The sequence below is a fragment of the Ilyonectria robusta genome (genome assembly GCF_021365365.1).
Source record: "Ilyonectria robusta strain PMI_751 chromosome Unknown BGZ61scaffold_11, whole genome shotgun sequence".
Taxonomy (NCBI): Eukaryota; Fungi; Ascomycota; class Sordariomycetes; order Hypocreales; family Nectriaceae; genus Ilyonectria; species Ilyonectria robusta.
The window spans coordinates 1,289,224-1,304,200 of record NW_025764445.1 but is presented as its reverse complement, the minus strand read 5'-3'; the positions used below and the strand labels follow the sequence as shown (position 1 = coordinate 1,304,200).

General features: G+C 49.2%; 5 protein-coding genes across 5 annotated transcripts; 3 read left to right on the top strand and 2 right to left on the bottom strand.

Moving 5' to 3' along the window:
* Positions 1-987: 987 nt before the first annotated feature.
* Positions 988-1,791, top strand: BGZ61DRAFT_353032 (uncharacterized protein; the record flags this gene model as incomplete). The annotated part of the gene is made up of 1 exon (XM_046240476.1): positions 988-1,791. The coding sequence occupies one exon, from the start codon at positions 988-990 to the stop codon at positions 1,789-1,791; it is 804 nt and encodes a 267-aa protein (XP_046103939.1).
* Positions 1,792-3,653: 1,862 nt separating this feature from the next.
* On the top strand, positions 3,654-4,313 carry BGZ61DRAFT_478856 (uncharacterized protein; the record flags this gene model as incomplete). Its single annotated transcript, XM_046249053.1, has 3 exons — positions 3,654-3,984; positions 4,064-4,210; positions 4,279-4,313. The coding sequence occupies 3 exons, from the start codon at positions 3,654-3,656 to the stop codon at positions 4,311-4,313; spliced, it is 513 nt and encodes a 170-aa protein (XP_046103938.1).
* A 180-nt stretch (positions 4,314-4,493) lies between these two features.
* On the bottom strand, positions 4,494-6,007 carry BGZ61DRAFT_353966 (uncharacterized protein; the record flags this gene model as incomplete). The annotated part of the gene is made up of 4 exons (XM_046240570.1): positions 4,494-4,926; positions 4,979-5,651; positions 5,701-5,836; positions 5,897-6,007. The coding sequence occupies 4 exons, from the start codon at positions 6,005-6,007 to the stop codon at positions 4,494-4,496; spliced, it is 1,353 nt and encodes a 450-aa protein (XP_046103937.1).
* A 2,705-nt stretch (positions 6,008-8,712) lies between these two features.
* Positions 8,713-9,641, top strand: BGZ61DRAFT_421793 (uncharacterized protein). The gene is made up of 2 exons (XM_046243515.1): positions 8,713-9,286; positions 9,335-9,641. Exons 1-2 carry the CDS (start codon positions 8,719-8,721, stop codon positions 9,568-9,570), a joined length of 804 nt encoding a protein of 267 aa, XP_046103936.1. The 5' UTR covers positions 8,713-8,718; the 3' UTR covers positions 9,571-9,641.
* Positions 9,642-9,714: 73 nt separating this feature from the next.
* On the bottom strand, positions 9,715-11,721 carry BGZ61DRAFT_494604 (major facilitator superfamily domain-containing protein; the record flags this gene model as incomplete). The annotated part of the gene is made up of 7 exons (XM_046250785.1): positions 9,715-9,841; positions 9,895-10,294; positions 10,358-10,877; positions 10,926-11,052; positions 11,111-11,233; positions 11,296-11,636; positions 11,704-11,721. 7 exons carry the CDS (start codon positions 11,719-11,721, stop codon positions 9,715-9,717), a joined length of 1,656 nt encoding a protein of 551 aa, XP_046103935.1.
* Between the last annotated feature and the right edge of the window lie 3,256 nt (positions 11,722-14,977).

Here is a 14,977-nt window from a genome sequence, read left to right as displayed (position 1 = left end):
GTAACAGGTGGGCAGGGAACAACCACACCCAACCTGAGAGATTTTCCGTATCTGGGGTAGTGAGCTATTTCCTGTAACGCTGGCAGCGTAAGTGCGTGATATACGAAGGCGAGGGAGGTTTGAATCGCAAGAACTTCCAGTAATCGCTGGCTCCTTTGCTTCAGCGTGCAAGTATGAGAACTGGGGTTTGCGACGATTGGGACGCCTCCGGCGCGTGTATGTTGACAATTATCAATCAGTTGCAGCATAAAAAGCAATGCGAGGCTCAGCATAACCAGGCTGGAGAAAAAACGAATAGAAACATACTGTGTTACAGATCTACGGTGATAATCAATAGTTTAGCATGCCTGGCCAGCCACGAGAGGATTGGCTGCGCTAAGGACCAACCCCAGACGCGATCCCTTGCCAATGCTGACCAAGAGTTCCTCTTTATCGACATATCATTCTGTTTGATTCCAAAAACGCCATAGATAACGCAACGCTACACTGGTCTGATGGTCGTCATCCTTGGCGAATGGAGCCCGATTCGGCAAGCTAGGGCCGACAACGAGGTGACATTTATCCCACATAAAACAAACATCAGAGCCAAGTTTAGTGACTCAACCAATCCAATAATATCTTGAAGTTTGATATGCCGGCGATGATACGCGTTTGCTCAGACCCACTGGTTCGGCAAAAACGACTTGGTTTGATGGGGTGTATCATCATTCGTTAGTTTCTCTTAGCTAGCGTCGCATTCTATTTTCGGACATACTCCCGCGCTTCAAACGCAAATCAGGAACATTTATTGTCGCGCTTGCGTTTGGATGGCCTCCGCTGCAGCATTTCACTTGTCAATTGCTCGTAATGAACGCGTCGACGGTCGAGAGCGGGATTTATTGGCCTCGGTGAAGTGGGTGGTTGCTGAAGCACATAAAGATGGCGAGGGAAACTGAAGTTACGCCTCACAGCCTTGGATGAGCTGCACTGCGATTCTACACAATAACCATGTTCTCCCCATCTACTCGTTCCATTCAAGACGGAGAGTCCCACGTGGATTCGCAGCTTGGCACGCCCCTGGGCTCCCCCATCAGCGCAGACAACCGCTCTCTTCTCAGCCCAATCACGCCTCAGATTGACGGCGATGAGGCTGCGCTGAAACAGAGACTTCAACACCATGAGGAGTTCTTTGGGCCTGAACACACGTCGACTATTGACGTTGTTCACGAGCTGGGTAGCTTCTACATGTCAAGCGGTCGACTTGACGATGCTGAGGCCATGTTTGCTCGGGAGCTTGGAGTGTCTCAGCAAGCGACTGCGGCAGAGGACGTGCCAACACTCAATGCAACCGCCAGTCTCGCAGCTCTGTATGAGAAACAGGGCCGATCGGACGGTGCCGAAGCCATGTACCGACGCGCTCTCCGAGGCTACGACAAAACACTGGGACCGGAACATGCATCCACACTAACGACGGCCCGGGACCTTGGACGTCTCTACAAAGCCCAGGGTCGATATGGGGAAGCCGAGGCCATGTTTAAGCGGGTTATTGGAGGTCTGGAAACGAACTCGAAACCCGACCGCACATCGGCAGCCGATCCACTGTACGACTCGAGGCGCCCGTATCAAGGTCAAACGCACCTTGACCCGGCTGACATGGCATCGAAGCGGACTTTGGATCACAGTGCTCCTATCCCAGAGCTAAATCAGCTGTTGACCATAACGACGGTTGATGACTTGGGGAGCCTCTATGCAGAACAGGGTCGCCTGGAGGAAGCTGAACAGCTGTACAGAAGCGTTAATCACGCAATGTAGCCAGCCGCTTTGCATCAGGTTGTAAAGCGCACGTTTAGGATGGGGTTGCGTTGGAATACGCTCACGTGAACGTCAAGACTCTGATATGACTGGGGGGCTATATAAACACCACGGCTGGGCTCCAACCGCCCAACCCCGGTCGCGGAGAGATATTGACAGCCAGGGTTCACGTGTTAAATTTAGGACAGAGCGATGTCACCTTCTACATTACATACACTTTCATTAACATACGAGCACGATTACCTTGAACTCTTCTCATCCCTAAGTGTCTGCTTTGTCTCCCAATGAGCAGCTGATGACAGCACTATCCACGGATACCACGTTGCGCCAACCTCTAGATTTACCGTCATGCATCCTAGATTGCTGAGATCCTGCATCGAACTGCCGGAATGTAGGCTCAATCAAGGTGGAGATGAGTACCTCATCGCCGCATCATGGTAGATCATCTCACACGCTAGCTAGTGACGTGTCTCGGTTCATCTGAGGTCAGTGACTATCCTGTCCTTCACCCAAATCACTTTCATGGGGGACATCCTAGTCCAAGACCCCGATCCATTGTCAAAGTCGCACTGTATTTATACGGGGATATCCCCTGACCTTCTCTTGAATGCACCCCAATCTATTGCGAGAGACGGAAGCCCAGGATAGAGGATTTTCTATCGCCAACATAAACTCCGGGCTACCCTACACCCAAAAGCTTCATACTCAGGGGAAACATCACCTTCTCTAGCGCATTATTTGATTCTATATTGCCTACTATGGAAACAGGAAGGAGCAACTTAAGACTACCCTCAATGCCGAAAAAACAAGCAAAAAATAGGCATCTGTCATAAGTCTGAGAAATGCCACCGATGGCCAGTTGAATGGGCGCCCGACAACCCACTCCGAAGCAATATGGATAATCAGCATCAAGATTGGTGTTTTATAGACAATAATACGTGCGATGTCGATGAGAGACGGTATATGCTAAATCGACATGTGTTCAGGTATGGATTGTGGCGAAGTTACAATTCATCCCTGCAGTCCTTGTAGGATGTTCTTTCTGTTGCGGATCTAAGACATGACCATGAACCTTTTAACTTAACCTTGACCTTCATTCTGCCGCGTTCCCACAACAGACTACGTTGAAAAGCTGTGGAGAATATAATGGCGGCCTACCAATCCAGATGAGATCTGCATGCCAGTGGTTCCGTGAGCTAAAATATGGAATCCTCCAAACTAAGCCACATGCCGATGTCATTCTTCATACTCTTTGGCACTTGATCAGCAACAGCTGGCAACTTCCAAGACTTTAATGCCCGGTCGAGTACCGATTTCCGTCCGCCTTATCCGTACCATCCAATCGCCATTTTGGCTGCTGCTGGCTCAGCTTGGGCCCTGTTGGATGAAGATCCTTATTCTCAAACCCCTTTAGGAAGGAGTCATAAACGGATATTTGCACCCTCAGCCAAAGTTGTCAACGCTGATCTCGAAGGTGTTTTCCAATTCCACCCTATACGTCATTCTGTGGCCTCAACAACCAATGAAAGAATTGATAGTGGGCATTAATTAACAGGCAGCAGTTTAATAAGTCGTAACGAAGGATTGGAAGGATCAACGTCTAGGATTGATCTCGTCAATGCTTACTCGGAGTTTGCGTGGATATTTATGACAGAACGAATAGTGCGCTTTCTACGTCATTTGTAGTTCTGAATTTCTAGGTCGATCCTGAGAACACTTTAACATCGGACATAAGAGAGGGCGAATCTCTTCTAATTTCACCAACTCTCTACCCTCATCACGCTTAACCCCACTGAAAGTTACAGCCTTGAGTCCACTTATCATTCAATCCCATTTCAATCTCCATCAGATCATTCATCACGATGTACTTTGGTATTGCTCCCCTAGCGGCTGCTCTCTTACATACTCGTTTTGCCGTTGCCGACTTTCTTATCTTCTGCGGCGCCGAAAACCAGTTTCCCGATGCAGCGTCGAGTCTTTCTATCTCGTTCTTTAACAACCCCCCTAACTGCGATGACTTTGTGAACTCGGTTGGTTGGACTCCGCAGTTTTACAACGATGCTTCCCATGGCGGCATTGCCTGTGACGGATGCACCGCCGCCAAGGCAGCTGCAGACTGGGATGTCACTCGGTTTGAAGTCTATGACAATGATGGCAAATACTTCGATAACGGCGATGATGCGCCTCACTTTAGTAAGTGGATTCGAGCTCTAAAATTACTACACTAGTTTCACAAAGTTGTGAGAAGCCATGAAGCTAACTTGTACTACAGCTCTGTATAAGGATGAAGAAAACGGTGGCTGGGGTATGTACGATGTTGATATGAACCTGATCGGCACGTGCGAACGCCCGGATCCTGTCCAGATCATCACTTGTCAAGATGTTCTCTCTGTGGACAATGCTGCAGGAATAATTCACTGTAAGCTTTTCATATTCTCAAATTATCAGCCATCGTTTCGTCTAGTAGGTGCATTGACAAATCTATAGGCACAACGGTCTTGAGTATGAGGGACTCGAACTAAACTCCACGGAGCTCGTGCATGATGGAGTTAAGTTGCCATCAAGGTCTCTCGCTCTTATTCTATGTGGCTATAATAAGATGAGGTGGCCAAGACACAATGAAAACCCGGGGTATCGTCATATTACGTTAAGACCTGTACGCTAAAATAGGCCAATGAAAACAATCAACGTCTGTTCCTATACTACAATGTAGACTGAAAAGAATGATCCGACCTCGCACTTTTGTTATCATGATCCCTTATTCGAACCAATTGAATCTCATCAGTTTCAGCATGACCCAGGGCTGAATCCTTGAAGCCATCTCCATGCGAGTCGTTTCGACTGAATGCCGTCTCTGCGTTTGACCCTCGGATTGCTGCGAATTGCCTATTTCCAGTCTTCGTCCTCGGAGGGCCTCTGTCGTAGCTAGCGTGATACCTTTCGCTACTGCTTTGCAACGCGGGGAACAATTGAAGGATAAATAGGCGGAAAGATGGCAAGCAGTTGCAAATAATGCCAACGTGTATCTCGATTGTTGACCAAAGGGCCGCATCCAGATATTCCCAAGTCGGATTCGTCGACTGTGCGCCGAATTTGACCAAAGAGTGAAGTCGGAGTATACTCACAACAGTGACGCTGAGATGATGTCAGTGTTTGTTTCCATCAAATGGCGGGAGGGTTGAGATACAAGGTGCCAACACAAAACATGCCCCCAACAGCAACCTTTTTCTTCCAGTTCAAGTGAAGTGAATGGATCTGGACCATCGGGATCGCGATCATCCATATGTCGAGTGTGATGCTGATTGCGGCGTTAGACCATGCAATTGCATTGATATCTAAACACTGTCCTTGATGCTCTCCATCCCACAGCTGCCAAGAGTAGCTAATTGGTTTGCATTGAAAAATCGTAATGATAGCGAAGAGAATACCAAATAAAGAGTTGAGGATGATGGTACCCCAAAGTGCTCGGCGGATAAGCTTGGATGGAAATATGCGAAGATAGAAGAATAGCATGGCGATCTTTAGGAGGGCGATTTCGGCAAAATAGATAACTTCCATGATCAAAAAGTATTTGCCAAAATTATAAATCTTGGCAAATTCCAAGGTCCAGATGTCGCGACCCATTCCATTGGGCACAAGGCCGTGAATAGCAAGGACCGTGATCGGGATGCTAACAAAGGCGCAGATTAAAGTAAACCAATCATCTGGGCCTACATCTAGTCGTGAATAGAGCTTCAACGCGAATCTCTGGATGATAAATAAACCAGAGATCACTGCAAGCACACCGGTGACAACGGCGTAATTGACGGAATGATGTCGGATGGATGCACTACAAAAGGTCATGGTTGCATTCTTGGTAGCTGTAGATATTATTAGCTTGAGCATCATGCCCGATTGCAAGACACATACTGAGCGATTCCTTAACGGTGCAAGTCCCTGCAACGCAAGCAGTGAGGTTTGCTTGCAGTGCTTCATTGGCGCAGATGCAGGTCTGATTGGTAGCGGAACATATCGAGTTGTCAATTGAAATCGTCAGACAATTGATCTAAATGACACGCATTAATCAAGGGGGCTTTTGTGGTAGAAGTGGTAGATGCAAACGTACAGCACAATCCGGCAGTGCTGATAATGCCGAGGTAGATGAGATATTGCCGAGGGCTGTGGGAATCGCCACCACGGCGACGAAGATCACCCACGCAGCCCGGGGATACCACATGTCGATGAATGCAGTAAATGGCGGCCGTAGAGGTAAATCGGCTAGCACAGCATTCAAGCAAGGTTGAAATGTTCAAAGATGTACGCACAATCATCGGCCCCAGAAAAAGGTAAGGAGGCGGGGCCGATTTTGTACGTCGATCTGGTTCCCCGGATTCGTGACAGGGGGGAATCTCGGGATTTCAAGAATCAGATCACAGGAGGCCCGAGCGAACCGTCTTGATTCAGCCACACAGTGCCGGTTAACATAATGCCATGGTGCAGATGTGCATGTGCAAGTAGCCGATTAAAGGGTGACTTGGTTGGACCTTGCTGGGGCTTCTGAGACCTCGGTCCTGGCTCACGTTATGTACTGCTACCACTGCACTCACTGCGGCACAGTGGAAGTATACTGCGGCGCCGCCAGGAATGTCTACAGGAATATGTTTAGACTGAGAGAAGCTTAGTCTTGTAGCCGAGAGCTTCGACTGACAGGGTCCACCCACACATACATCGCTCTGACAGAGTCTCGACGTTGTCAGACTGCCTCATCTGGCGTTTGGAGCGCCAACGCGCTTTGAAGTGTTTAGGCGTTCCTGGTTCTTCGCGTGCTGCTTTCCTTTTTGGTATTGTGACCGGGCTTAAATCTGACAAGTTACACAAGAAAGATGGCTGCCTCCTGTTACAGAAGCGCGTCCTGCAGGGTGACACAGAAGCGGCTGTGGCTGATTGTCGAAAGACGGCCCAAGAGCCCTTTAAAGTCTAGCGGGGCGTCCGAGGGGGAGCTCGGTTGAAGAAGCCAGTCGACGGTGTGTGGACGCCCGGTCGATAGTCCAAGGTGGCATTGCTGTATTCGTACACGTTCTCGAAGCGAGGGTGGGCAAATGAAACGCACAAATGAGGATAATTGCTTGATTGGCTCTTGACGGAGTACGAAAAAGGCACACATGCTGATATTACAAATAGAAGCCGGATTGCCGAACCTTTCGTGGGCTGGGGCGGGGAATGCCTGTTATTAGTACAATTTCTTTGTGAACAACGCTGCTCTCTATCCGCCCCGTTAATGATTTGTTTGAGAATAATTGATAATATGGGAGCATCGGAATTCAGATGCCGCTCAGCAATAATTTGCCTGCGAATTGTAAGCGTCATATCGAAGTCTGTCATGAAAACATGACGGAAGTGGGGTAATCCCGGTCTTAATACGCACCCCACGGAGAAACGCCTCACCACTCCAGCCTTGTTTGACAGGGGACTTAGTCCCATGTTACACTGACTGAAAGCTGCGTCCGCAATAAAGCGTGGGATATGCAAGTATTTGCATTCGTGCCAGTATTTGGATCTGGATCGGGAACCACTCCCGCAGATCCGGAGGTGGGACTGTGAAGATCCGGGGTCATTAGTTGGGTTCACAAAATATTCACAAGCCGGATTGTCATCTAGAAGACTAGAACCCGCACACTACTGCATCTAAGATTGTAAACCCTGTCCTAGTAGCCCCGGCTTTCAATGCGTAATCTGCGTAGATGAGGCTAGCCCTGTCATGCTTGACGCGGAGACTTGGGCATCCATAGCTAGGCCCTTACAGTCACAGCACAAATTGTCTTCACTGCCGCTATCGCCATGATGCAACGGCGACACACGCCCTTTTTAGTGCCTTTCCTTATGAACAGTTTCGGTAACCACATCATGAGAAGGCACATCGCATCATGCAATACCCTCCTGGTTTGGATCCAGCTCCGTCTTGACAGCTAGCTAATGGCTATTCTACAGAACTTCAACCGTCACTTGGCCACCACTGGTACAGGAGCATTCCCTCCAGTTTGCAAGGTCACTGAGGCAATAATATGTTCATGGGGGGTACGATGAAGCGCGCGGACTAGACCAGCGGCCCCTTGCTGCCAAATCCGGCCGCATTTTCGTATCCAAAGACGGAAACGCGTAGCCGACGGCTATTTTCAACACGGCCAATCGGGGTCCGGCTTTTGTCGACTTTTTTAGGGCCTGGCAGAAGCCTTGATCTTCCATTCGACCAGTGGGACTTGCTAATCAGGTAGTGTGCACGCAACAGAAAGGACAATCTCCTAGACGATTGACATCTGAAACCGGATGTATTTTAGGCTTAATTGTGAGCCCAGTTGGTATCAAGCCTTGCTCTTCTTCATCCGTGTCATGGACTCGAAAGGAGTCATACGCACTCTAGCCTAGGTACGGCTGAATTCTCTGTTGGTAGTGAGATGGAGATGGGTGGCGGTCCGGATTGACTGTGCAAATGTGAAGTAGGGAACGACGGTGCAGGCACGAAGAGACTGTTGACAAAAAGCAGTAGGCAATATTCTCGATGGTAATTAAACACGACCCAATTACTTCGTCCCTGTCTGACGATGTCAGGATGGCTGAAAATAACCCTCGTCCAGTCGGAACTATGTTCACGTTGACCGAAAGCAATTTTACACGGAGGAAAGGTGAATCACAGCATATCGATTGAAGATAAAGAGCTCGTCGATGTCGACTTAGCTAGCACGCTATCGGATTATTAATGTGGACCTACCTAGACAAGGATCGATCTTTCGCCCTCATACGTCTTCATTGTAGCACTTTTGCAATATTCCTACGGAGGATGTAAGCATGAACCTGGAAAGAGGAACGGGTGCACGTGATGAATTCATTTATCCGCCAAGCGAATGAACGCTAGTGCAGACTCGTGGATAAAACCTCATCATCAACATAACAATGGCAACTTCACAGTCAGGCCAGTCGGACGAGCCTCCCTACCGCTCGTACAAAGAGCTTCGAAGCGATCATGTACATGTCCTCTTCTCTCCTACCATCAAGCGTCTCTTCTGGCCTCTCGATGGCGTCTTTCCCACCGCAATTTCCGTCATGAAGACCCCTCGTAGTGCGGACGATCTCGAACCCTACTTCCAACCAGACACTGGACGTAGTGGCAGCGGCACGTGGCACGAGATCTCGCAGCTGCCTCTCACCGAGCCAAAAGTTTCATCTATTGAGGCCTCAGTCTACGACCTCGACCAATGGGAGTTTGATTGGATGGCGTGGCATAGGGATCACACGGGAGGCGAGTTCGACCCCGAGTATGTCACGTACGGAGATCTCAGCGATGAGGACCGGCCTTACGCGAATGATTCGAAGCAGGACGGTAGCTGGGAGGAGGACTCGGACACGGAGTTTCTTGTGAAATGCTGTGGAGAAGACAGACCGCTTAGGAAGAGAGGAGTCAAGTTAGTGATCACGCCTCCTGCAGAGAATCACTTTGTCACGGTGCACGACTATGTCCGCGGTAAGTCTGGCTTCAAAGAGTTAACGAATTTTCTAATGATAATGTCAGCTGTGCATCCCTGGCTCATGAGCCTGCGTCAGGATATTTTGAAAGCTAAGACGGTTGCACGTCCTCAGCCTTATTCTGCGTCGGCGCCAACGGAATGGATGGTGAATGAGGGGCCGGAACACAAAATAGAAGAAAAAGAGAGCTGGATTCGGGAGCATGGCGGTGGCCCGCCTCGTGCTATGTCTGCCTCAACTGCCGCGATCCTCAATAGGATACGTGCGAGTAGGAATAGGTAGTTTAAAATTGATGCAAAACTTAACCATTACGTCCAAAGCATCAAGGCAGTTTTCATCCATCTACATTCAAGCGCAACGGTAAAATTTTCTCACAGGTATTATATTACATCGAAGCAACCCCCCAATAGCAATGCTAAACTATTCTTACATCTGGTGAACATTACTATTCTTAGTCCATCTCCTGAAGCTCTTCCCGTAATAATAGAAGAGGACTCCAGAAACACACCAAAGAACCGTGAGTCCCATATTGGTCATGAAGACCGGCAAGAACCTAGGCGATTGATTAGCGGATTGCGTCAAGAGACAACTGAAAAGTCCTCTTACCCTGATTTGATTGTCCACGGAGTGATGAACTTGCCCATTCCGTAACCCCACAGATTCTTGTTGACAGTAATGGCCACGAAAAGAGGACCTGCGACTGGCTTATAGCTGTCAACAGCGTAGGTACTAGCAATACTTGGCAGAGCAGCCACCTGGATGCCAGCACAAGAGTAACCAATGACCACAATAACAGGCCATGGCCACTTTTTCTCGTATCCCAAGGAAGTAACGACATTTCCCAATATCATGATAAGAACATAGGGGATCATAGCAGGGAGACGCATTTCTGGCTCTCGAATACCGCCGTTTCGGGTTGTTGCTCGTGCAGAGATCCAGTCACCCAGAGGACCGGCGGTGACGAGACCGATCAACGCACCAACGAGAACTGCAAAGTTCAGGAAACCTTTGAGAATTAAAACATTAGATATGACTCGAAAATGTGGGGGTTGAGGTCGGACAAACTTACCAATCGACTGGGAACTCATATTGTATGGGGGAGCTGCAAAGACTTGAGACTGGGTGAGATTCAAGATCAAAAAGTTGCTGCAGCTCCAGCTAACGACGAAGGAGGCGAACAAGACGATCGGAAACACGAATAATCTCCAAGGAGTCCAAAGATCGAACAAGATGGTCTTGAAGGGGTGTGCGTTGGGCTGAAATAACCACCATTGCTGCTTAGAGGGCGTTCCTCTACCCAAGTAGGGATCTACGTCTGTCGCACGTTGCTGTGTAGGATGGTCGTTTGTAGCAGATAGCTTCTCTGGGTTGTTATCGGTAGCAGAGTTTTCACTGTGCTGGCCAGTGCCTTTAACAGATGTATCACTCGCAACGGCGTCCGTTTGGCCGGCTTCGACTCGACTCCATCTGGTTTCTGGAAAACAGAAAATGCCCAGGAGAATAGACACCCCTGTCATAGCCACATTGAGCCACCAGAAGTTCTGCCAGCCGATGTGATCAGCCATAGCGCCGGAAATGATTGGGGCAACCTTAATATGTCAGTCATTTCCTTAATGATGGGGTAAATTAACTGTTACCATCAAGGAGCCCATGTAAACAACCCAGTACAGAGTGTTCCAGGTGCCGCGATCATGGAGGAAGTAAATATCTGATATAACGGCAGGTTGGAGGATCTCGCTCGGACCGGCTCCAAGACCATTGAGACTACCAAAACAGATCAATAAGACAGCCAGAGAAATGAGTATTTAACGCGATTACTCACACACAAGCACCCATGAAGACGCCGTACGAGGTAGCTCTCGCGCGGATGATATGAGATGCCAAACATGCCAACTGAGACGCAATGAGCACTGGGCGTCGGCCAAACGAGGTAGATATCGGAGCCCTGTAGCAGATGAGCATGTGTGGAAACGGAATCGGGGCGGGTGATCAACAAGGAGCACTAACCAGATAAAGTTGCTGAATCCAAGGATTAGGATTGTGATGCCGGTGAACTGAATGATATCCCCGAGAGAGCTTTTGTAATCGGCCATAAGGTAGGGAATCATGGGTGCGAGAGCCAGCGGGGCAAATCCCTGGGTGAAAGTCATGGTTGACACGGTAATGATGGTCGACAGTTTCCACATGGGTTTCCAGTTGAGGGGGTCGTGAGGATCCTGAGATGGCTGGGGAACAAGGACCCGATGGGAGTGTTCGCTCTTGATGAAGTGGTGTTTACCAACATCAGCCATAATCTCAGTACCAGGGAGCACCTCGATGTGGAGCTCATCCTGGATTTCCTCCCGTTCCTACGGATTGATGCTGGTTAGTTGTCACTGGTTCGTTATGTGGGGAGATTCAGCGTGGGAAACCAACCACTTGCAATGTCGCCATTTTGGACAGCGCAGGAGTGTGTTTGGTAATTGACGGCGCGTCTCAATGCAGATTGATTGCCTGGCAAGGAGTCTACAACCCAACATGGAAGGCAAGGAAGGGCTGTTAAATATCTAGTTCTGAGATTTGCCCAAATTGTACCCATCATCAATCTCCATCGACGCTACCCTCGTGGCTACCCTCGTGGCTACGCTAGAGTAGTATTGCTCACAACAAACGTTCCAGACCTCGGGAAACAAGACCCAGAACGCAGCCAGACCTATCAGCTGTAGGGTATGAGTCGATCCCTGGACGCTTTGCGCCACTCATATTAGCTTGCACGGCACGCGTGTGCCGATATCATTTTGCGGGGTAGAGAGTAGCAGTGGTGATGGGGCACAGAGTCGTCTTGTGATACCGAACCCCATGGGGAAGCTCGGCGATTGACTCGTATCTCGCTAAGCAAGCTGCTTTATGCGGAGCAATAGGGCGGTAACTGGCCGTCACCACTTACTGACTCCTAACTGTTAGTGGTTTAATCTGCAACGAGTACTTCCTAGGCTACGAAGAAGTTAGCGTAAATGATCTACCACCACCACGCCCCTCGCCTTGTCGGCCGCGGCATAATCTAAGGCCCATAGAGTTCACGCCACGCGGCAGTCGACATCGGCAACGCATTTAAAAGAGCTAGCCTTCAGCTCGTTGATATCACCATGGCCTAAAAGGGTTCCCAGCTCCGTGGATTAACTGGAAAGCGGTTAATCACAAAAGCAATGGCCCGAAACTCTCCAATCTGTCAGCGATGACAATAGTTCTGCACATAAGAGTCAGGCAGTTGCACCGGCAATTCAATTCTGAGCTTCAATTAGCAAAAGTTCTCCTCAGCACTGCAACCGTTGCAGCTGCCTGGTATCCAGAGCTCATCTACGGAGTCATCCGACATGGTTGATTTGCACTTAGCCAAGGCCAACAACGGATATCGACTCCTTACACAAGGGCTTGTATTCACAGCGGTGCCCCTTTGATGGTCGATCTAACGACACTGTCCGCGTGCCGATTGAGGAGCATCTGTCGGGGCAGCTTTTTTGCATCAGATACATTTTCGTGTCACGAGATGCGATATCAGGACAAGCTCGGACAGAGGACACGTTTATGACAATACTGACGCTCTTTTGATGGCCGTCAGATACACAAGCAGCCGCCGCGTTACCCCGATCGACGATACTTCCGAGTCGCAAGAAATTCCACGCCGCGTGTCGACCGACCAACAAAGTTGATAGCAGAAACTCCCCCAAGCACTTCAGAACCGGCCAGAGTCACGCAAAGAGGCAAGTGGCTAAGATGCGCAACGCACGCCGGCGAGTCTTTTATCTATAACAACTGTCCGAATCCTGGTCGCACCATTTTATCTTTATTGACGAGTCATGGAGCCACGAAAGAAGAATGACACGCTGAGCGCCGAAAGGCGTGAGGCCAGTGACGCCGGTCTAGGTCGCTCGTTTCCATCGCGGTCGTGGTTTTACTTGGCGCGGCAAGCAGACTCCAACTTATGCACGGCCGTTGACCTCGACGGCAATAATATCTTCGTCGCCTGTCTCCTGGCTTGCAGGGGAAGCCTGCTGCAGCCATTGTCATCTCGCTGACATATCCTGCACATCGGCAAAGTGGGATACATCCCTGGAGATAGCGTCCCGGAGATATTGTCTCCGGAGGGAAGCGTCCCCGGAGATAAGCGCGATATTCACCTGGGCGATCTTAAAGTGAGCCCGGCGGCATCATTCAACATGATCTGGGGAAGTCCCCATGGCCCCCGCCATCGCTTGTCAGGATCCCTGTGAATATTATGCGCGATAAGAAGGTAATGTAATAGTTCTCCGATGTGAGTAAACGCCGTGTTGGTATCAATGGAACAGTGGTTTCTTATACACACCCATCAGCCCTACAAATCGAGGTGACGCATGCACATTCAGTCAAGCGAGCGACATGCAGTTGAAACGCAACTCGAAGTGAACAAAATGGAATGAATACCAACTGTGGCCGCATAATTGCCGAGACTCAGCGCGTTGAGATGCTCATGCGAAGCTTCAATATTGCCAGTGTGAATATTCGCAGAAAATATGAGGCAACATCAAACCAATTGGCAAAATAAAATTGGCGAATAACATCATTTGACGGCAAACAAACTCCCAAGATTTGTGGTTAGGCGATGTGGCTTTGAGGTTAGAGTAGCAATCGTCTAAGCCAAGCCTGCAAAGCAAAGGCCATTCCCCAGACTGCATCATGACTGGATAGATTACACGGCGTGATTGATGTCAAATATAGAGCAAGTTAAATGCCACTGCCGAGCCAGTGTACAGAAAAGGTACATGCCGCCGTCTAGATCACATCCATTTCTAGCATGGCCGCTGTCACCGCCCTCGCTCTATGTGAAACCACCTACGCGGCTATTGCAGCAGCTCTTGTCGCTTTCTTTGTATTATTTTCCTACAGTTACATTGTAAAACATTTGATCAAGAGCTTCCACACATCAGTTCAGTCAATCCCTCAGGTGGTCTCAACCAAAGGCCTTCAAGCCCGAACTGTAGGGTAACGCAGACTCTCTCGGCGGCTCCGTCTGCACCAAGTACATCTCCCACCAACAAAGCGAGTCAATCTAGGTTTTATGCGAGAGCTGTACGAGGATTTGGTGCGACGGGAGCCTGTAGTAGATAAATAGATGTCGCAAAATGGGTAGAGGAGCAACAGTAGGTACATTAATGGAAGTGGATATCTTGTGGGTGCGCGGAAAGGGAGGTCCTCATTTTATCATAAGACTCCGTTCACCATTTCGGACATCGCTGTTTTAGCTCAAAACGTACGGAGTAAAGAAACGGGAGTTCGGCTCCGCGGAGACCGATGAACCCTTGCTAGCCCTAATCCGGTGGCCCCTTGATAATATCTACAACCCTTGTGATTGGAACAGCATCTGTAGTTCAGATTCAGCTAAATCGCCATCCACGATAAGTGACAGAATCTTCCACGAATCATCAGTGTCCTCTCTAGCAACACCGTTCGGCTAACCTTTTGTCAGTGGGCATCATAATCTCCCAGATTGCTTTGGCACTCCAACATGGCCAGTTTCTCGGTACTGATCTTTGCTGGCGGCGTCTAGCTCGCATCGCTAACCGAGACTCCCTACTTACCCTGTCTGACGTGTCTCAGGTTTTGACGTCCTTCATGATAGCGTGTTTTATTATTAATGTAATCAGCGATATTCCCTCGCTCTATCATTGTCCTT

Bases quoted from the DNA above. Each gene is read 5' to 3' on its own strand.
- BGZ61DRAFT_421793 (XM_046243515.1), top strand. From the start codon at position 8,719: ATGGCAACTTCACAGTCAGGCCAGTCGGACGAGCCTCCCTACCGCTCG. The intron at 9,287-9,334 runs GTAAGTCTGGCT...TGATAATGTCAG, and splicing joins GGTGCACGACTATGTCCGCG to CTGTGCATCCCTGGCTCATG.